Source organism: Crinia signifera, chromosome 4 (assembly GCF_055691185.1).
Source record: "Crinia signifera chromosome 4, ASM5569118v1, whole genome shotgun sequence".
Classification (NCBI taxonomy): Eukaryota; Metazoa; Chordata; class Amphibia; order Anura; family Myobatrachidae; genus Crinia; species Crinia signifera.
Window position 1 is genome coordinate 298498321 of NC_139220.1, and position 23966 is coordinate 298522286.

At 44.9% G+C, this 23966-nt stretch overlaps 1 protein-coding gene across 4 annotated transcripts in view; it reads left to right on the top strand.

Annotated features, from left to right (window-relative positions):
- The first annotated feature begins 3157 nt into the window (after positions 1-3157).
- Positions 3158-23966, top strand: part of DNM2 (dynamin 2) — a 62983-nt gene continuing 42174 nt past the window's right edge. For 2 of the 4 annotated variants that reach the window (XR_014473612.1, XM_083185138.1), the window contains exons 1-4: positions 3158-3482; positions 18691-18764; positions 21243-21392; positions 23155-23358. Coding sequence is in view for 3 of the 4 variants with exons in the window: in XM_083185138.1 (XP_083041264.1) it covers positions 3322-3482; positions 18691-18764; positions 21243-21392; positions 23155-23358 (589 nt within the window). In the remaining variant the exon portion in view is untranslated. The remainder of the gene's footprint in view (positions 3483-18690; positions 18765-21242; positions 21393-23154; positions 23359-23966) is intronic. The other 2 variants (XM_083185140.1, XM_083185139.1) reach the window with 1 other exon arrangement.

Below are 23966 nucleotides of genomic sequence, written 5' to 3' on the forward strand. Positions count from 1 at the left end.
ACATTATAGGCTCCTTGAAAAAGGTCAGGCTATGACCGAAACGTCGGCGCAGGATGTGTATACTTTATTGGAATAAAAACCACAAGTGATTATTTATCTCCATCTGACTGAAATATTGGATTTATTTTTGATCCCTGTGGCGAGTGTTCAGTATCCCTGCAGTTAACTGCTGGGACGGATTGGACTATTTATGAGGCTATATGATTAAAAACATATACACCTCCTTCTGAACACCCCAGTATTGACTATGTGGAAGTGAGAGTGCGGTCTATTGGGACATTATATATATATATATATATATATATATATATATATATATATATATATATATATACACACACACACACCCACACACACATATATATATATATATATATATATATATATACACACACACATACATACATATATATATATATATATATATATATATATATATATATATATATATATATATATATATATATACACACACACACACACACACACACATATATATATATATATATATATCCATTCACTTCGTTTAATTGTTTTGGAGCGCTGCTTTCTCTGTCTTGTGTTTTTTCTTCTATAGCGCACCAAATCCCATTGCGATTTACAGTTGGAAACAACAGTGATAAAACAAAACTGGATAATAATAGATAGTTATAATGGTTACAGGGACCTGCTCCCAAGCTTACAATCTATAGGAAAATAAGCATTGATACACAAGGATAGGTGTTATCTATTGCATAATGGTCCACCAGATTGCAAAGGATCTTAGGGGCACTTTTTCCATAGGATCGCATTTGCAAAGCGACTTGGGGGGGGGGGGGGGGGGGGGTTATCTACTGCCCAGGATCGCATTGCAATATGTGATAAAATCGTTTGGATGTAACACTGGGTAGACTCAGGGACAGGGTCTCTGAAAGGATCCTATCCCTACAAACTGCTCAGCCGGGAGCTTGGGGTATGCACATGCACGGTTATTGCTGACCCTCCACCTACAGGCTGATTGCACTGCGCCACCAGCAATGTGGTCTGTAGCTCATGGGCTACCGCATCACAGAATGGCGGTAGACCCGGGACCCGATGCGATGCTGCCCGATATTGATACATTAGGCTGCATCACATCCCCCATAGAAACCTATGGGGGATGCAGCTGCTGGTGGTTCTTGCTACTGTCCCTCTGTCTTACATTCGGGATATACTTAATATTTGTGCAAATATTAAATTATAAATGGGCCACTAAGTGAGCTGTATGATATGGTCAGCCAGAAATGTTGGCCTTGGGTCAGGAAGATGGGAAAGTGAAGAAAGACAATGGGCCTTATTCTAGTTCACTCTTAGATGGACAAAACAAATGTGCTCTGCAGGTGGGGAAGATGTAACATATGCAGAATTAGATTTGGGTGGGGTTTTACTTCAAAGTGAGATATATATTGCAGTGTAAAAATAAAGCAGCCAGTATTTACCCTGCACAGAAACAAAATAACTCACCCAAATCTAATTCTCTCTGCATATTTTACATCTGTCCAACCTGCAGTGCACATGGTTTTGTCCAAAAAGAGTGAACTAGAATAAGGCCCAATGGGGCAGATGTATTAAGCTTTAACAAGAGATAAATCCAAGTGTGATAAGGAGAGATAAACGTCCAGCCAATCACCTGCCAACTGCCATGTTACAGCCTGTGTTTGAAAAAAGTCAGTAAGGAGCTGATTGGCTGGACGTTTATCTCTCCTGATCACATTTGATTTTATCTCTTGTTAAGGCTTAATGCATCTGGCCCAGTGTGAGGATATGTATATACAGGGCCTTACTTAGCATGGATTGCTAGTTAGAGATAAAGCAGTTGCCTGCGATCAAAAAGTCGCCAACAAAGAATAAACGCCCACCGCCAAATTATGAATGCATCGCAAATAGCGATAAATGCACAGATTCATTTGCAAAAATCAAACCATCTAAAAATGTTGGTACTTGTGTAGTTTCACGGCGCCAGCATGGCGCCGTGCTACTTCCGGGTTCTACGCTCGCCACAAACTATGTTAAAAAAAGTAACTTAACTACATGCCAACATGGATAGTTCATACCTCCACTATCCATGTTGGCATGGAGTTGATTTTAAATAGCGTGGCGAGCGTAGCGAGCCACCGAGCCCGCAAGGGGACTCAGACGCACGGCGCCATGCTGGCGCCGTGAAACTACACAAGTACCAAAATGTTTTTTTCTTTCTTCGTCATCAAGGCCAGTTTTAGCAATCCATTATATAAAAACTGTGGCAGAGCATGCTGGGACATGTAGTTCCACAACAGCTGGAGGGCCATGAATTTGACACTACTTATTTTAGTATTAACTTTTACTTCTATAACTCAAACATAGGATTCAGTATGAAATCCCGGCGGTCGGGATCCCGGCGTTCAAAATCCCGACCGTCAAAATCCCGACAAGGGGGGAGGACGTGGATCGCCCCCCCTTGCGGGCTCTCTGCGCTCGCCACGCAGCGGGCCCAGTGCCTCGCTATGCTCGTTACGCTAATTTATTCTCCCTCCAGGGGTGTCGTGGACACCCACGGAGGGAGAAAGTGTCGGGATTTCAGCGGTCGGGATTCCAGCGTCGGGATTCTGAACGCCGGGATCCCGACCGCCGGGATTTAAACGGCAACCCCAAACATATGCCACAGCACTTTACAGTTCATATTACATATCTATACATAAACAATTCTTAATTTTATTACAACAGCTTTACCCATGCATGGCAAATTTAGAAATTGTAAAACAAAGAAATTTTGATATTGCACAGAAAAAAAAAACAACACAAAAAAAAAACAGAAAAAAAAACCAAGCAAGTAACAGGTGTCACAAGGCAACTCCAAGACACTTGGGACGTCTGTGTTCATACATCTTCACACCTGTCTTGTGCCTCTGCAGCTGTTGATGAACTATAAGTCCCAGCATGCCCTGCCAGCCAAGACTTGAAACTCCACAACAAGGTAAAGCTATTTCCAGCTTCCGGGTCTGTGGGAAATGTTCACCAGTGGGAATCACGTGACATGAGTGACAGCAGAATGGAGCCAATCAGTTTCGCTCACCCCTGACTGACATCACGTCGCTGAGCAATCAGAGCTGCTTAGACTGCCCTTCCTACGTAACCCAGCCTCCCGGCTTCTCCGCCCTTCCTCGGCGGTGACGAGGGCGAAACAGCCACCAATCAGTTCACAGAATTTGCAGACTGACATAAACGGCCACCAATAGGGGATGCCGGGTGGCGGCCGTTTGGGCTGAGTGGATGGCAGAGGAAGCCGAGCGGTAACGGAGAGAGCTGCGGACACCGTGAGCAACCATGGGGAACCGGGGGATGGAAGACCTCATTCCCCTCGTCAACAAGCTTCAGGACGCCTTCAGCTCCATAGGACAGTCCTGTAACCTCGACCTGCCGCAGATAGCCGTGGTGGGAGGACAGAGCGCCGGCAAGAGTTCCGTGCTCGAGAACTTCGTAGGCCGGTAAGTTGCCCCAACCGGGAGCCTGAGCCGCCCGGCACCTCACAGGTACTCATCAGGGCTCCCTATTCACGGATTGACTTTGCGCACTTCCCGTAGCTTCCTGCGGGCTTCTCAATGGGTGACGTCACCGGGCAACGCTTTTCTAGTGACAGCAGGGGCAGCTCAGGCGTAGGGTTACCCCAGAGTTGTCTCCAAGGAGATGGGAGACTGATAACGCAGCCCAAACTAATCACTTAGGTGTTTCATTGATGTGTGTCTGTGTGATATATAAACTTTTCTACACGCACTAATAACCAGTGTCTCGAGTTTAACATATTAAAGCAATGTTATGTCTACTGTATGTTTACACATTTGTGCCTGTACTAGTTCTGCAGAAACATTTGTGTACAATATGATCTATATAATTTCAGTCTGTGTATAGAATAGGTGGCTATTGTTCTGTCTATACTGGGGTCTGAGGGTGTGGAACATCCACTAGTGTGATATTGGCAATTTTTATGCAATTCCGATTGATTGTTAAAAAAAAAAAAAATGACACATCGCATGTCATTTATCTACGATTGTGATGTGAGGCACGTTTCTGTGTGCGGGCATGAATATTTGTCACAGCCCGTAGCCCCTGCCAGGATCGCGTAAGATACATAGTATGCAAAAGATCCGCATACAATGTATCTTATGTGATTCTGTCCCCCAGGAGCCGCGGGGTGAGATTGCGAGGTACCACATCTGATCCATCACACTAGTGCGGTGGTTCTCAAACTATGGGTCCTGACCCCAAAGTGGGTCCTGACCACCTCAGAATGGGGTCACGACTGCATGTTGCTGACCATCAGATTAATGTGTCTGTGAAGGGGGGGGGGACAGGGGAAAACTCATTAAGTAAACATCCTCTGCTTCCCTCTTCCATCCCCTTACCCACTGCCTCCCTGTCACAATAGCGGGTACTTCACTTCACTGACCACACATGTGGCGGCCATTCTGTGGTAACTTGCTGGGGTCCTGTAATAATTTTTATTGTCTGACGGGGTCCCAGAGCAAATAGTTTGAGAACCCCTGCACTAGTGGATGGCCGCCTTAACTTCAACCGTTTTTTTTTTTTTATGAATTGTTTATCTGTTTAGTATAGAACCAGTTTACATAATGCCTGCTTCCTCTGGTTGTAGGTGACCGGCCTGTCTTTAATGAGACCCTTAAGTGCTGTTGATACAGCAAGGTACAACAGATTAAAATCGCAATTTTGTGTGTTAGTTCAATGGAAGAAATTTGGTTGTTATTGGGTGTCCGATGAATGATATTCAAAGGTTCTGCCAATAGGCATGAGTTCCAAGCATGACCTTTTTTACTTGCATACTGCTAAGATGACTGCACTGATGTCAGTGAGTAATGAGTGCACCTGTCGGGCGACCTAAAAAAAGTGGGGTCCTGAGGATCAAGTTTGAGAACCACTATCCTATACAAAAGGAAAATGAAGTACCCGTGAACATACTTGTAAGAAGAAATGTATTTTCAAGAATGTGCAGTAAGAGGTTTATCACATCCATATTGATTAAGCCATTTCCTGTTTTATGTGTACCTCATCCATTAGAGACGCAAAGCCACCCCCCCCATTACATCAGCCCTGTCTGGTTGCTGACATAGACCGTAATATACAAGGAAAGTGGAAGTGTTGTGAGAGTGGAGTCTTGTACAGGCAGCTCTGAGCAAAGTGCAGAATTCCAGGCCCACAAGCACATTGCTATTATGTAGTCTGTTAATTATTCCTGGTATCACCTGCTCTTTTGGAGATTTGAAATTAGTAAGCATATTCTATAAATAGTGCTACGTAAATGGAGAATAGCAAGAATACAACTCCTGACATCCTGAAGCCAGTACTCCTACCATAGCTGGGCAGATGCATGTTGCCTAGGCCTGCTTATCGTAGCTCTGTGATTGTAGTTTATGTCATTTATGAGCTCCGCTTCAATGGCTTTTGTTGTCGTTCTATAGATGCATACACACTGAGCGATTTTCCGACGTTGTGAGCTGCTTTCCAGGATGCTATGGAAAGCCATTCAGGCGTCTGGTAATACCAGCAGATGAACGCCAGTGATGGAGCACGCATCAGCACTTATCGCCTGCCCACACACCCACTGGGTGGCTTTTGATCTGAAAGCCGCTCAAACGGTGAAACTGAGCTGCTTCCCAGTGTGTATGGGCCTTTAGGGCCTAGAGATGGGTTTGCTCTGCGCACACCCTCTGTTGTTGTCTAGTGTGATGCTTACACTTGCCATTTAAGTCTAATGGAGCCTACACATTGGGCGACTGTGCTGCGGTGCTACGTTTCAGTGTTCATGTCGACTGTGTCAAAACAATAATTGTGAAAAACCCCATGTCGAAGTACAGTCATGTCAACCTCAATTCATGTCGACCATCATGCTGTCTACCCAATGATCCATACCCTTATAATACTTCATTGGTTATACTAGAGGGCTGTATAAACCTTGTACTGCGCCAAGCATGACTCTTGCACATTTTACACAGAAGATGCAAGGTAAGGGTGGTTGGTCCGTAGTACACCTATAAGGGTATTACACACCAAACCTATGGCCACACCTACTCTCTCCTATTATTCTGTGGGTAAAGACTGTAACCTGAAGGGTAAGACTTTGACTATGAATTATTGAACAAGCTCCAGGTACTCTGTGTGCTATCTAGCGAGCTAGCAATGTAATTATGTACTGGTCCTAAACTACTGTTACTACTCTATGTACATGGGTTCTAGAATTTATCATCAGATAATATAAACACTGGCTCATAAAGTTACCACATCTGCTTCTAGCCCGTGGCTGAGAGAGAATGCTGGGAGATGTAGTTCAGCACAGGAATAAGGGCCAGATGCACCAAGCTTCAAAAGTGATAAAATGGAGAGTGATAAACAGCCAGCCAATCATATTACAGGCTGTGTGTGAAAAAAAGAATGTCAGGCAGGAGCTGATTGGCTGGCTGTTTATCACTCTCCATTTTATCACTTTTAAAACTTCGTGCATCTGGCCCTAAAACTGTTGATTTGAAAATGAATTTCTACATAAAACCCAACGTTCCCAGCATTCATCTTGATGTGCTACAAATTCCAAAGGAGTACTTGTGATTCTCCCTTCAGTCATCTCACCAAACGTTGCCCTCAGAGAAGCCATGTTTCTTTGTGAACCACAAAAGAATGCTGCGGAACCTCTCTCAACTCTTTAATGAATAACAAGGAAAGGAAGGTAACATGATATAGTTGCTCATGTTCTTGTAAATAAATCATTTTCTACTAGGGCGATCGGCCTACCGTATACCTTTCCCCGCACCCAGTGATCTGAGGACACTACTATGAACATTGATCGTCTGGCACTGCAACATGGTTACTGCAGCCTTTCCTTGCATGCATGTTATGGTTAGCGTTCTACCTGAAAGTGTCTGCACTCTATTGGGTCATATGAAGCCTATTTGCAGGGCTGTTTATGCAGTTGTCACAGCCACAAGTGCAGGGAAATAGTTTTGTATGAGCCCTAAAGGTAATATACCTGCTTCTGAGAGCCGGTTGTTTAACTACATTTAGAATATTCCACACCTGGGCATAGTTTTATTATTAAACAGGTTTATAAACGCCATATATGAAGCTAGTTTCAGCTCATACCTCACAGTTTATTACGTTTTTTTTTTTTTTTTACCTGTCCATGTTTAGTTTGTGACATCAGAATTTTTTTTCAAATCATGTGAAATGTGTTTTGGGTATTACAATTTGCCCATTGTCCCGACCATTAAGGTGAGCAGCCATCTTGTACGCTACCTCCAATAGCTCTATGAAGGGTGTGGTATGGAGGTTGTCGTTAGTAACAGTGGGAAGATGTTTGGTCGTACCACAGGTTCCTAAGGGATTGGTTTATGCCAGTTACATTTATTAGTGTTGCTTATGGAGCTGACTCACTTTATGACCAGTAAAACCATTTTGGGCATAATTTGTCACACATGGCAGCATGCATTGGCCTGAGAAATGCTCGTCAATTGAAGGGCGGTATACACACGCGTGTGCCAGGCCTGGCAGAACCTAATCCGAATCCAGGAGCCAGTAATTTCATCCCAAACACTTGATTAGAGGCACAAACCTAGTAAGGTGTGTTTGTGTTCGCTGGCAGTTTACGGGAAATTCAGTTGTTGTTCTGGTGGTGATAATTAATGGGCACCCGGTAGAGCAATTTATTGGTTAAGGTGCTTGTTGCGCCAAAAAGCATTGGGTAAAGCCATGTATAGAGGCGAAACATGAATAAAGTACTGGGTAGGGTGACTAAACTAGTCTCTTTCGACATTTTATGCTTGGCACCTCGGGAGGAATCTAGCAGAAAAATGTGGGTAAATGGCATTCCCACCCGAACCGAGCAATTGAATTGCTCCCAATAGGTAATATCTAATTCATTCATATTGTTATATCCGAACCATCATTCACAGCTATCGTCAGTGGTCTAGTCACCAGGTGACCACTCAAGCTGTGATCCTGTCAGTCTGGTATGTGTCCTCACCATACAGGTCACAGGAATCCCGCCGTTGTGCCTCGGCCCTTGTTTTACATTTATAATTTTCCTTACTTTATCATATGAACCTCTCACATATGGGATATACATTTGATTTTTTTTTTTCTTTTTCTCATTTGAAATTTTGAAATCGATGGAACCTTGCTGTACTTAAGTTCTACCTAATGCTTGCTGTGTGGCTCCAGGCCGTCCCATGGCAGGAGTCTGCCGGATGAATATGTGGACATTATTATATTGTGTAATGTTCTTTCTGTTGACAGTTTGTTTCCCTGTTTGATTGTAATGTCTTATGCACACATTCATGTCGGAAATGTCCTAAATGCCAAGGAACAACAGCACCCTTGCATTATCCTGTTAGCTTTTGTGGATGTGTTCTGTGTTCCCCTGACACCTGGATATTAAGGCTGATGAGCGTTATACATTATTATGTCCACCCCTGAGTGTTTAATCTGCAGCCTGTGTAACCACAGGTTGTGTCACATGTTTTCTGACCGCAGGAGACACCTATCCTTACACGCAGAAAATCTCTTAAGCCTTGTAGTGTAAAATATTGAGTGACCTCTGACATGTGTAGGTTTGCTGGTAGGTGCTTTCCACTCGGCTTGTAACTGACTGTAAATATTATGTGCTGTTTGCTAAACTGCTGGTGTGTCGGATAAGCTCAATTCAAACAGGTCACACCCTCCTCAGTTCTTTCCTAGAAATGGCTCACGGCCTGTAGGTGTTATTTCCGTGCGCTGGTTTAATTCAGAAATCCTGTGTATAATGCACTAAAGAAGTTCCTCCGGGATCACCGTTCCGGCATATAACTCCTGACGAGCCAGTAATAAGAGATCTACATACGTGCCAGTAAACTCCGTCCAAGTGAAGGTAAATGTCCCAAGTCTCCCTCGTTTATTCACTTGGACCCTAAAGCCCTGTACACACTATACGATATGCGGCACTGCCAATATTGTTAATGATGTTGGTGGTGCTGCAAAATCGAACAAAACGACGGTTATAGACGCTGAACGATATAGTTAATGATATTTTTCAGTGACTTTTCCAGAACCCCTGCCCAACATGCAGTTACTGATGATCGAGACAGATTGGACTACATGTACAGACAATCAAGGTTATCTAAAATGATCTGAGTTGGCAAACAGCATTAACTATAGTGTGTACACACTGAACAAAATTCATGATGATATAGTTATCAATCTTGTTATCGTTCATAAATATCGTATAAAGGACCTTCTTCTGGTCCACACGCACCGCTGAGAGTTTTGCATCGGTGTGTGTGGACTAAACACCGCCCACGGCTCGCAGGTACACCCCCCCCCCTCATCGCATGCCGGGTTGCCCGCATGGCTGTGAATGGATGTTTTGGCCAAACGTCCATTCGCAGCCTATGGGGTGACACCCACATCATTCCTTGGTTGCTGACTACCCAGTGATGTGGAAGGTGCATGCATATCGAAGTGACTCTCAGGTCCCTTAAATATGTGTGCACACTTGACGGGAACAGGACAGGCAGCCGACATCTGGTGATGTCTGCTGGCCGCACCCGCGTCACCGGGCGATTTTTATATGGGAAGGCCCAGTGTTTTCATGGTAACAACCATGAAACGCTGGGCGTTCCCACGGCCCGCCACCCCACACACCCTGCGCATGCGAAGAAATGCGCATACGTACAACCAAAACATTGCTAATGAAAGAACAAACCATATTAACCCCTATAGTGTATACCCAGCTTAACCTTGGCTGCACACCTTCACTTTCCACAAGGTATCATTACCGTACAGTGCATTGATGAGGCTGGGTGAGCGTACAACCGGTTCTGCGCAGTTTCACCATGAACGTGTACGGCCAATTTGAGCGCAGACCCAGTTGTTACTTATGAATTTGTCACCAACAGTTTCCTCCTATTGTCATCGGGTATGGATTATGTGGTGGACAGTAATAAGGTCAATAGGTCGACCACTGTTGGTCGACATACCTTAGGTAAAGGTCGACACAAGGTTCACCTTAATAAAATCCAACTCTGTCCACTTTGAGTATGAGCTGAGGGGGCACAAAATGTGAAAAAAACATTTTCATGTTGACCTCTTTTCCATGTCCGCCTGTTGCTTGTGTCAACCTTTTGACCGAGTTATTTTTGACCTTTTTCATGTGTCAACTTATGGCCTGTCAACCAATAGTGGTCAACCTATTGTCTGACTTTATTACTGCCGACTGCCTGTCATCATGTTGGGCTTACATTTAAATGCTAAAACTTGTTGCTGGCACACCGTGGCCTGTGAAGAAAGCGATCTTTAGGCCGGTCATTGTCTCGCCCTTCTGTATTAAACTGAACATGCCTTGAGCACTTCAGTGTCCCGGCCCGTTTGTATCTTAGCAATCTGTGCTGCTTCGCCCTGCATGATCTCCTGTCCTAGGGATGTCCTGCGGTCACAGGCATGTGTTAGACAAAGGCTTGGGACATTAGTCGGCAAGGTCTGGTACAAGCACGGCCCAGTCTGCAGAAGGGATCTCACGCAGAGCTCAATGACTAGTTCTGGACGTACTTTGTCAGTGCTCTGCTCCGTGCTTCCTTCCTTTATGCTGCGTTTCTAAATCCTGCAGCTCCGTCACACCATCCACTGCATGGCTCTCATCACTCATCTCTTGCTTACTCTTGCTTTCCATTCATGAACTTCCCTCTAATACCATTGTATTCTTACGTGCTGCTTCACAGCCCAGGTAATGAGCTGTGCTCTAAGGTCCCCTGACTCTTGTATAAAGCCACTTAGTAACGTGTCATTAGCACACACTGGTACGCAGGTAAGACAACACCTTCCATTGGCTGTTACCTTTTATCCCTACACACACGCACTATATAACACAACTCTGTATTGTGTATTTTTCTTTTTTCACCTATGTTCTTATGATAAAATTTTATGTCATCAATAAAATGTTGATGATATCAATTTACTTTCCCTCTGGGTTATTTTCTAACACCACTCACCTGTAAAGTAAAAACACTGCAGTCACAGACCTTCCTTTGCTGTGTTTAATTTGCTCTAGGCAGATGAAGTCTGATTCTCTGATAATATTTTATTACAACATTCACAAATAATCCTTGTGTGCAGGCCCGCGGCCTACCTTTTTAAGGATAGCTGGGTGTCACTGGTGTAACTGTCATGATGTTTCCTCGCCTGTTCCAAGCTGATACAGGCGAGCAAAGTTCATGACAATTATACCACAGTCACAAGCTCTACCTGTTGACACCTGGAAACAGATACTTGTACGCTGACGTCCAAATCAACACTCACATTGATCTTTTGCCTAAAGCCCCATACACACTAGGCAATATTGTGTAGTATTTACACTCAATATTGTTAACGATGCATGCTCCCGCACATCATTAATGACAACCTCCCTTGTCTAAACGTGAGAGAGGGAGTCCTCATTTATGATAGCCATGCTGCAACAAACTTGACCGGGATCTTTCCAGATCGGCCTTTGCCAGCTGTCATTCCTACTAGACCAGTGGTTCCCAACCCTGGTCCTCAAGTACCCCCAACAGTGCATGTTTTGCAGGTCTCCACACAGAATCACAAGTGCTATAATTAGCTCCACCTGTGGACCTTTTCAAATGTGCCTGAGTGATGAGTGCACCTGCCGGGTGACCTGGAAAACGTGCACTGTTGGGAACACGGTTGGGAACCACTGTACTAGACGGTCTTTTGGTAACACGCTAGGGCTACAAAACTAATTTCCAACAGTGGTTTTGGTATAAGAGGCTTTTATCTTCAAAATTTGAGAAATATTGACTAGAAATGTCATTCTATTTTATAATCTCTGTTTTTGCTAGTGTTGTTCTTGTATAGCTTGTTTCTATACAATGTTGGACCTCCATCCCCAATGTACACTGTCTTCATAGAACCTCATAGCTGCCCTAATAATATTGAGCTTTTATAGAAGTGGAATACCTTTTGATACTTAAGTGCAGCACCCAGGGGTACAGGAGAAGTGATGTATTTTGTCACAAAGGCAGGTTGCTTATCCGTTCATGCATAGCCAAGCCTTCATGGCCATCACCTAAAACATGTGTTACTGTACATCAGATTGTCCTCCCTAAATGACATTGCCATTGCATGGCCCATCAAATGGTCCCATCTATGTGGAGGAAATCTGGACACGTAGGTCTGGTGGGTGTGGTATAGCACACCGACAGTGGGGATTCCGATAGTCATTAGCCCGACATCCGGGACTCGGACAGCGGTGCGAGCACAACAAAGCCCCTTGTGGGCTCGCCATGCTGCAGGCACAGTGGCTTGCTCGACACCTATTTTTCTTCTATGGGGGTCGTGGACCCCCATGAGGGAGAATAGCCGCTGCCCGTCTGTGGGGGGTTTTAACAGTTGGGATTCCGACGTCGGTGTAATGCCTGTCGGAATCCTGACTGTCGGTCAGTCATCCGGCACCCGGTCTGGTATACATCTGGTTCTGGTGGGACTGACTGTTCAATTAAGGATCAGAAATCACTCCGAAACCCAGAAATGATCAAAGTACAACTCCTTTACGGTCCACTATTTATAACTTATACCCTTTTCACACTGGCCATCCGGCAATTTTTGAGTGTTAAGTCATTTTGCCGGGTGCAGCCTGACCCCAATTCACACCACCCGCAATTGACCATGTTAAAGCTAATTTGCTGGAAAACCCAGGTGGTTCTGTGGTGTGAAAGGGTCCACACGGGTCTTAAATCCCAGCTCACCAACCTTCGTCCAGAGCAGGGTCGGAGTGCTGGGATTTAAGACCCGTGTTGACCCTTTTTACACCACAGAAAAACCTGGGTTTTTCAGCAAATTCCCAGGTTGAAAAGCTTTAACAGGTGTGAAAGGGGTATGAGTGAACCAGTTATTTCAGATATCACACTGATCCTTTATGTTTATAATACAGACAAAATGACAGCAAAAACAATCTCATCGAGCCATTAATGCATTTATCAGTGGACCCTGGCATTCACAACACATTCTAGACTTTTCTTTAAACCTGTGGCCCTTATATAGTAGATAGCTAATGATGCAATTTTACTAGGAAATCTAGTAATGACTGAGTCATATGTACTTGCATTTTTGGTCATATTTTTATTGGTTTAAAAAAACAAAAACCTTTTTGTTGGGTTTAAGCTAATTTTTTTTTTATGAAACAAATGTAATCCTGTTTGGTATAATACTGCAAAAGGTTGTTTTGTATTATTAAAACAGGATTGATCAAGGTTTCTGTTTTCTTGCATTAACAATACAAAGTTTTGGCTTTGATAATATTTATTTAAAATTTTTCAATAAAACCAATTTTAGACTAATCAAAATGAAAACTTCAAAAATTACTTTTTGGCATTAGCATTGGATGTGTCACAAGGTTTTGAATTTAAGAAAAACATGAAGATTAAACCATGAGGTGTTTCGGTGTATTGCCTGGTTAATGTGTTTGGTGTTTACTCTTTAAGATTGAGTGTTAACTGTGTGGTTTTTTGTTTCTGTGCTATGGGAATGTTGAGGGAGAAGCTTGATGCTAGACAGATTTAGCACCTCTTATCTAATTCTCCTTCCTATATCTTTGTTGCGCATTTGCGATTTACTGCATTGGTTCAGCTTACTTAGATAAAGACCACAAGCAACAAGAATGGGGTAGAATACCATGGATTCCCTTACAATAGGCTTTTTTTTTTCCCTAAAGAAGTCACTGTGTTGTGCCTGTAGTCACAGCGTATAAAAAAAAAAAAAAAAAAAAAAACATTTTTTTTTTTAAACCCAGTAAAATTCCAAATAAGTACTACATTGTCCCCCCCTCCCTTCCCCATACATATGGTGAGTTTGTTCACTACGGGTTTTCTCCATGCCTTTTCCTTATCTTTTTGCCTTTTCTTCTGGTCCTGTGCCCAGCTAAACAATACCCGCTGTGCTCCTGTTATCAGAGGCCTGACGCAGCACATGGCACGGAGACCAGGCATGTTTCTATTTGTGACAATCAAGGTTAACAAGCAATCAGCCGCACTGCTGCCTTCCTTCCGCTGCAAAGACCGGCACGCTGCACTTGTCGGGAACTAAAAATATATCCTGCATATTACAAAATTCCCTGAACTTCATTTATCAGAGCTGCATCTGAAAAATCACTGCTTTGTTTGATCAATGACATCCCTGAGCAACTCTGACTTTTTAAGGCAAAATTCGGTACTTGTTTCCTAGCACGGCCACAATCGTATGGATCGTGTACCTTTAAGTTAAGGTACACGATCCATACGATGGACCCGATTTCCTTTGAAATCAGGTCCATTTGGCCGGCTAGGACAAAATATCGGGGGCATCGCGTCGGTCGGGACCGTTAACAATGGTCCCGACGCGACCGACGCGATGCCCGCGATTTCCCCATAGGCTTCAATGTTAAAAAATATTTTAACATTGAAATCGTGTCGGGAAAGGTAAAATATCGGGGGCATCGCGTCGGTCGGGACCATTAACAATGGTCCCGACGCGATGCCCCCGATTTTTCCATAGGCTTCAATGTTAAAATATTTTTTAACATTGAAATAGTGAAAAAATGTGAAATGGGCCAATATGACCCATTTCACATTATAGATGTCCCCGTCGTCACCCCACGATAGACGCCAACCCGAAGCGTGGCGAGGGGCGGCGGTGTGCGTCCTCCGACCTTTTCATTCCCCTACTATCCACGTCGGCGTGGAGTTGAGAATAGAATAGTGTGGCGAGCCCCGTGAGGGGACGCGTATAACTTCACAGGTATACGCGTCCCCTCGCGGGGCTCACTTCGCTCGCCACGCTTCGGGCTCGGTGGCTCGCTGCGCTCGCCACACTATTCTATTCTCAACTCCACGCCGACGTGGATAGTAGGGGAATGAAAAGGTCGGAGGACGCGCACCGCCGCCCCTCGCGGGCTCGCTGCGCTCGCCACGCTTCGGGTTGGCGTCTATCGTGTGGTGCGGTGCACGCCGTTAAATTTGGGGGGTTTGGGAATATTTTACATTGAATCCAATGTAAAATCGGGTCCCAGGGACCCGATTTACATTTCATTAAAAAAAAAATCGGGTCCAAAATCGGTCGGTCGCGTCGATCGCATCGCATGCGATGCGATCGACCCGATTTTTCCGACACGACCACCCCGATGTAAATCGGTGTGGCCGTGCTAGGAAACAAGTACCCAAAATTCTACTCCTAGTTACAGTGTACAATGTGGTCTTCCCCCTGCTTTCAGCATTTCAGTGGAAAGGAACTTCTGCTGAGTTTAAGAGTCTAGCTGACAACAGGAAGATGCTTCCATCCGGTTTACCACTCACTGGTCTTTGGTTTAATTTCCATTTTCATAGAACACTTAATGGCCATTCTCTGACATAAATGGCTGAGGTTGTAGAAGGCTCACAATCCTTACAGGAAGCTTGTAAGAAGCAGAGATTCCCTGCCAACCGGTGTTCACCCCTAGCACAGCCTATGTTCATGTCTAGCCATACAGGACTCACATGTTGTCTTGATTACAGTTATTGGCAGAGCAGATGTTCCAAAATGCACCATTAACACTTTTGGCTTTTAAACCTATAATGTACGTAAATAAAAGTATAACAGAGGCTTCCTTTTAATAGTATTTAATGGCAGCTCTTCCCACTGGGACCCCACCAGTACCTCTATTTAGAAGGTTTTTGGTACTTGTCCATAGCCACTGTGAATCAACTCTGCATGGGAGGGGTGTGGGTCATTGGGTAGACCCATATTAGGTTGAAATGCATTGGGTTGACACATGAAAGGTGTTTTTTTTTTTTGTCCCGAATGTCGACATGGACACCGTCAAAGGGGGTATTCAATCCCACCAGTAACATTCCAAATTGTTGAGCATTTGTTTTTCTCGTTTTACTCAACATGAAAATTTAGCTCGACAAGTCGAGATCTCGCCCATACCTCCCAACAGTCCCGATTTATCGGGACAGTCCCGATTGTCAGGGCCTGTCCCGATGTCCCACCCGCGGGCGGCAGTGTCCCGCGGTGTGGGGGGGCTGTTGGGAGTCCCCCCGTCAGCTGCTAAACAGCGGGGAATAAACGCTGTGCGCATGCGCACAGCGTCTATTCCCGCAGCCAGGGGGCTGGGGGCATGGCTAGAGGCTCACAGTGCCTCTGGGTCTGCCCCCATAGCAGCAAAATGGGGGCGTGGCCTCGTGGGGGAGCCGCGAGATTAGGCCAGGCCCCCCCGAAAATTTCAACGCGCCTACGGCGCGCAGCAGCAGCGTCCCGCCGGCAGAGGTACCAAAGTTGGGAGGTATGATCTCGCCTATTCAAACAGTAATTTCAATCCCACCAGTAACATCCCGAAATGTCAAGCATTGTGCTTGACCGAAAATGTAACTCAACAAGTAGAGTTCTCCCCTAGAGAGGAAAGTGGCAATTGTGTCAGAGTTAGGCTCCATTTTTGGAGTCCATGATATGAAAGTAGATTTTTGTTAAAAACGCAAATTCTTCGATAAAAAACATTTCCAAATCAGCAGGCTGCACAATGCTGTATCTCCCTGAAGTCTCATTGAGAGCTCTGAGGTAAACAGAGTGCATTGTAGGAGAAGTAAACAAAAGTATGGCAACAACAAACGTTGAATCCTGGGTAAATCTGTCCCTGCATGGATACAAGGGACCTAAACATAGGTGTTTGGTCAAACCAGAAGTAGACACAAATAGACATGTATACAGAATACTTTCAATGGGCAAGGTGAGCAGAAAAAAGTGAATAATTCTTATATGGTAAATGGAGTATTTTAAACAAATTCATAATAATACAAGCTAAAAACTGATGCTGGCAATGGAATAAAGCATACAATATAAACATGCAGCAAATGAAACAAGAGGAATACAGGTATTTAGCAAAATATAACAGACAGAAGTGAAGATAAGCGCTACAAACATTAGGGAATCCTGCAAATACACTTTTTTGGACAAGAGAAACTCCCTTGTCACGACAAAGAATTGTCGAGTTAATTTTGAGGGAAGAGTGATTTCAAACAGTCGGGGTCAGGTGTACTCTTTGACATTGAATAGGATGCAGGAATTATCTGGACAGATTTTACCCAAAATAACTCGACAAGTCGAAATGTTCAACTCGGCAGTCGAGGAAACCGAAAACCAAATCAGGCGAGCTCTGCTCGACAAGTTGAGAAAACTAGACAATGAATAGGCGACCTCATAAAAAACCAACCTCGCGTCGAGAAAATAACGAGCTCGACAGACATTGAATACCCCCCATAGTGCACCACATCCCTTTTTGGTAGGGCATGAAATACCACTCATCGGCTAAAAAAAAAAAAAAAAACGGGGAAAAACTCATGTCGACATTTTGGTTGTGGACCTTCTGAGACTGCCAACCTCTTTCATGTGTTGACTGAAATAGGGTCGACATCATGACCGTAGTCTGTATGGAAGATCAGACTACTGTTATGGCGACAGCCCAGTCATCTGCAGGGGTAATAATACAGAACGGTTATTGGGGAAAAGGGGGATTTAGTAAACTTGTTTATTTAATGGCCGGTATTCAATGCCGCCAGTGAGGCTGGCTTGTTTTTCAGGGAGGATTGCTATGGTGAGGTTCGGGGCTAATGCAGGGATCCCACTGCATTTAGCTGGGAGTCTCGCTGTTTTGGCATCCGCACACGACGTACCGCCTCACTGTAAAGGGTGCCGGACGGCTCCCCGATACCACACCAGCTTTAAAAACCCAGTGAGGTGGAAACGGGGGGGGGGGGGGGCAGTTGAAAACTGACCTGTGAGCTGTGAGAGCGAGCAATCAGCACTTCTCGCCCTCATAGCTTGCCAGGTGCCATTGAATATACCCCAATGTGATAAAGCCCTTTTAAAATGCTTGAAATATGTATAAGCTATAAGACCAAGTCTTGTTTATGAATCCTGTTGTGTGGCAGCCAGGGCACTCTGTGATCCTCATTCACCCCTGCCGGTTACTTCTGCTGGTGTCCGTGTCACCGGTTCATCGTCCACACAGAATGTGCCGCACATTGGTGACTTGTGAACGTAGCGGCATCTCATCTAGGAGGAAATGTGTCAGACTTATAAGAGTGAGGGTGGATAAATTGCACATAGCAGCCAATCAGATGCGGTCATTGTCTAGACTGTGATAGGTAATTGATAGATATAACTTGATCAGTAGTTTCTTCACTTTATCTCACTTGATGGTCTGACACCGCTCCCCACACTCACTGTTCTTCACACTATGCTATTGTCTGTTGCAGACTTTAGAAACAGGTGCTGGGAGTGGTGTTGGCCATTTTGAGAGCAATTTTTTTCCTGCGATTATGCCCTATGCCTGCTGTAGCTGGGTTCCCGGTCACCTTACCGTTACGGCATATCTGTACAATCTTTAACATGTAGCGTATATGTAGGAGAGATGCTCATTGGTTGGTAGCTTCTCTCTCTATTTTTTTTTTCATACACAGCCTATAACCTAACAGTAAGGAGCTGATTGGTTTATACTTTATCTCTCTACACTTTATCATTCTCCAAGGCTTAGTACATCACCCCAATAATGTTCTATTTCTATTTTCAGTGGCCTATATTTCTGTATAGAGTGGTGTCGATTCCTGTTGCAAATCCTGATCTCAAACTTGCTTTATATTTTGTGATTTCTTGCAGAGACTTCCTGCCCCGTGGATCTGGGATTGTCACACGTCGCCCCCTCATCCTCCAGCTCATCTTTTCTAAAACAGGTACATCCGCTGCGCCACCTTTTTTCTTTTTAACATTGAGCCTGTGCCTTTGTGCTGCCTCCTGGGAGGGAGCTGACGAAAGCCAGTCTCATAACCAGGTGTACCCTCGGTGATGTCTTCTGCCATACCCTCCTGGAGAAGATACCTGTATAAGCAAAGGGACCGGATACCAGGCCGTGCAGGACCGTTCCGCAGCAGCTGCGAGTGTGAAGTCTGTGGCCATGACCCAGGCTTATGGTTCTTTCTATCCACTGACTCTTCTTTGCTCAAGTAAATGTGAATTAACGGTACTCTTTACCTAGAAGGGCGCCCATCGCGGGCATCGCATGTACTAAAAAATCGCATGCGATGCGACCGTCGCGATAACCGCGATTTCCCATAGGGAACAATGTTAAATGTCCCAATTGACCCGATTTTCCATAGGGAACAATGTTAAATGGCCCACAGAGGCCAAATAGGCACCCTGAAGTGTGAAATGGCCCCCCCCAATTGTTAACGCCACCCCACGATCAACGTCAACCCGAAGCGTGGCGAGCGCAGCGGTACGCGTCCTACGACCTTTTCATACCCCCACTATCCACGTCGGCGTGGAGTTGAGAATAGAAAGTGTGGCGAGCGCAGCGAGCCTCCGAGCCCTAAGCGTGGCGAGCGGACACCTTCACAGGTATCCGCGTCCCCTCGCAGGCTTCACAGCTGTCCGCGTCCCCTCGCGGGGCTCGCTGCGCTCGCCACGCTTGTGGCTCGCTGCGCTCGCCACACTTTCTATTCTCAACTCCACGCCGACGTGGATAGTGGGGGTATGAAAAGGTCGTAGGACGCGTACCGCCGCCCCTCGCGGGCTCGCTGCGCTCGCCACGCTTCAGGTTGACGTTGATCGTGGGGTGGCGTTAACAATTGGGGGGGGGGCATTTCACACTTCAGGGTGCCTATTTGGCCTCTGTGGGCCATTTAACATTGTTCCCTATGGAAAATCGGGTCAATTGGGCCATTTAACATTGTTCCCTATGGAAAATCGGGTCAATTGGGACATTTAACATTGTTCACTATGGGAAATCGCGTCGGTTGCATCGCATGCGATTTGTTTTTTGGTCGCATGCGATGTGACCGACACAATTATTTTTTCCTTGCGATGCCCACGATCAAAATCGTGGGCGCCCTTCTAGGTAAAGAGTACCGAATTAACTTCAAAGTCCTCCGCTAGAACAATGGTCGGCAGTCTGCGGTGCTAGAACTCTTGTGACTTTTAGTATATTTATATCTCTGACTACTTTAAAAGCCATTTCTTACAGGTAGAACCTGTTTGACTGTTTCCCTGTAGCTAAACTGTTTGTAACTAGATCGTAAATTTAGTTACTGTAAATGACATTCTTCAGAAATGTTTTGCAAGATGAGCTGCCATTAACCCTTTAGAACACAACCTGGGATCACATCTGTACAGTAGAACGTCTGTTTGCGCCATTCATAATTTCGATTTGCTTAATATATTTAATTATTGGGGTGTGTATGATGAAAAGGGTTACCAGGAATGAAGACAATGGGTTTTTATAACCGTTTTAATACAACCAATAGGCAGAACCGAGTGTTCCTTATGATGGGATGCCTAAAATCGGTTTTGCAGGTTTTCTTTTTTCTGCTCCGCACATTATTAAACAAGGAAATGTTTTACCGTGGAGATCTCACATTGTAGTGGATATTATAGATTTATTATCTTTTAATACAGCTATTATTCACTTAAACATAGGGTCCTGTTTGTCTGACATGTGCTTTATGGGAAATATTTTGTGGATATGGAGATGCACAAGGGTGATAGGGCTATTACATGTATCTGATACGATGTGTCACACAGGGCAAAGAGTTGCTGAAGAAATTTTTTTTATTTTTATTTTAGTATAATTTTGCATGCATTTATATTCATCGTGGATAATAAACCTCCTGATATTGTTTACAAAGGTTTGCTACCAGACAGTCTGTCCCTCCCACCACAGGGTGATACAGACAGGAGGGAGCTATGTGATATGGGGTCTGTCCTTCCCATCACAGGGTGATACAGACAGGAGGGAGCTATGTGATGTGGGGTCTGTCCCTCCCACCACAGGGTGATACAGACAGGAGGGAGCTATGTGATATGGGGTCTGTCCCTCCCACCACAGGGTGACACAGACAGGAGGGAGCTATGTGACATGGGGTCTGTCCCTCCCACCACAGGGTGACACAGACAGGAGGGAGCTATGTGACATGGGGTCTGTCCCTCCCATCACAGGGTGATACAGGCAGGAGGGAGCTATGTGACATGGGGTCTGTCCCTTCCACCACAGGGTGACACAAACAGGAGGGAGCTATTCTAAGGGAACACTTAATGTTGGTTACAATCTGCTGGTGGCTGGGCCTTTACTGGTGCAATACAAATGTAAATAAATGTCTTTATTCTGACTCTGTAATACCGGCTGATGTATAACCTGCACTTTTCCTACTGTCTAGAATATGCGGAGTTCCTACACTGCAAATCAAAGAAATTCACAGATTTTGATGAGGTTCGTCAGGAGATCGAAGCAGAAACCGAGCGAGTAACTGGATCAAACAAAGGCATCTCACCTGTCCCCATCAACCTGCGGGTGTACTCCCCCCATGGTGCGTAGTGACGGGGGATATTGCTCTGCAGACAAACAGCTGCTAGCTATCCTGATGGAAGAAATAACTTGGATGATTAAAGCCAATGTTTTTAGCTTCCAGGTCTGGAAGTGACCCGTTGTGCTGACCCTTTGGACGTGCTCCTTGTAAGATCTAGGCCGAGCACTTCCATTTCTGTGTTATTTTTAGATTATACGCTTTTAGCCAGATGGGAAGTCCCCAGGAAATGTTATAAAGCACTGATATCTGAAATAAAGTGGTGCATTCTGGGTAACTATATAGTGCCACTGGGGTAGACAGCACTTTATCGCGTTTTTGAGACCTAGCAAACAAGAGATGGAAGGAATTTCTGCCCCCAAGAGCTTACAGTCGTCTTCATGAGAATAAGTTCATTTCCATGATATTTTGTATTTTTCAGATGACCATCCCTTGCTAGGCAATGTGTGACTGTTACTGGCTCATAACACACGTTTCCCTGCCAGATGGGATTTGTTTAACCCTTGTGTTTTGTTGCCCTGGAAATCCTGGCATGTTTACAGACTATCTGTTTGTGCAATTAATGATGCCCCTACACTCGTACGATGCGATATTGCGCTGCGATTTCACTTGAAGCTACTTGTGCGAGTAATTGCATTGAAAGTGTTATTTTTTGTGCATACAATCATACGATTTATCGCATGCCCGTTGCGACCTGAAATCGGGTGATGTAATGAGGGCTGTACTACCTGGGGGTATATAAGCTGACAGATCGCACATTGCATTGCAATAAATCACGTGTTTAAAAACCACATGCAATGCGATAAATATTAAGTACAGTAAGTGCAGCACATAATATCCTGAGATGGGCCGCACCACGCATCGGGGGAGGGGGGACACATTCGGTGTACATTCATGCAAATTATCGCACTGATGCAGTCAAAATCAAAGGATTGTATGCAATATCGCCCTAGTGTATGGGCGCCATTACATCCGGTAACATGCCATCACCAATTCTTCATATTGGAGGATGGTAGCTTTCTTGAAAGCCTCCATTTGTAAATTGTACTGTGTTGCCTGGTCTCTGGGTTACGTATCTTGCAGTACCCAATAGCAAAACTGCGGCAAGGCATGCTGGGATGTGTCGTTTCACAACAGCTGGAGGGCTGCAGGTTTGACATGCCTGGTGTAGAGTATGACTGACAAACTTATGGACCACATGGTATATACTTAATCTGTTTTAGGAAAATAAATCCGTCAAACAAATGTTTGTTTTTGCAGAGATTTATGTTGACATTGGTGTCCTGAGCTGTGACTGTGACTGGGCCAACTTTTACTAGCTGATAGTAACGAGCAGTGCGGCCTGCTCATTAGGCAGGAATCATTAGCTCCACGCTGTACTACACCACGGTCAGTGTTGTCCTGCACGTTACGGATTTGGATGCTGATTGTGCCAGCTGTTCTAGCACCGATTCGTATTGAGTATGAATCTTTTTTTATTTTTTATTTTGTCCATCGGGAATCAGAATGGCTTACTAGAAGTGTAAGGGATGGCTGGGGGAGGGGGTGTAAGTGATTGTGGTCCTCCATCTCCAGTCACAGCGTTACATTACATCACAAGATAAGCATTAATACTATCCTAAACCCACCCTTATGTGACAGGACCCCAATAGGATGATCTGAGAATTTGAAGATTCATGTCCTTATGTGATCATTTTATTGGCTGGGTTATGTGTTACATTGTCTAACCAAACTTTGTCTTTATGGCACACTTTTTCCACCTCAGTTTTAAACCTGACCTTGATTGATCTCCCGGGAATTACAAAGGTCCCAGTCGGTGACCAACCTCATGACATCGAGTACCAAATCAAGGACATGATTCTGCAGTTCATCAACAGGGACAGCTGCCTCATCCTGGCTGTGACACCCGCCAACACTGACCTGGCAAATTCGGATGCCTTAAAAATGGCAAAGGAGGTGGATCCACAGGGTGAGGCCAAGTCATCATTTTAGCATAGTGATTGTTCTATTTCTAGAGGGGTGTGTAAAAAGACAAAGCATTATTTGGTTTCTATGGTTGCAGCAAAAGTGTGTGTGTGTGTGTGTGTGTGTGTGTGTGCGTGCCCACGTGCCCGCCCTTTGTGAACAGTATATAGGGCCCGGTCTCAGATGCCATATTCCCTATCTCAACATGGAGGGTCAGCTGTTTTGCATTCATCGCCCTAGTGGTCACAGTGATAGATGGCTTTGTATGATTTTACATTAAATACTACCAGGTGGGGGGCAGGGGGACTGCAGTGCAGTTCAACATTCAAATCGATGCGGAACAGCAACTGCCATGCCAAACGGACTCACTGGCAGTTGGTGCGGCTCCTCCGATTTGAATTTTGGACTGTACTGCAGTACCACCTCTGGAGCCGCCACTGGATACAACTATACATATACCTTGTTCATACTGGGTATTACTCAGGAGGCAGCAACAGAATGATACTAGTACGTTATTGGGCCAGCTTTAGAATTACACAGTAGTCTGTAGTAGGGATAGACTGGGTCACGTCACACACTCAACTTGTGTTTTGCTGGCGCATGTGCTGGATC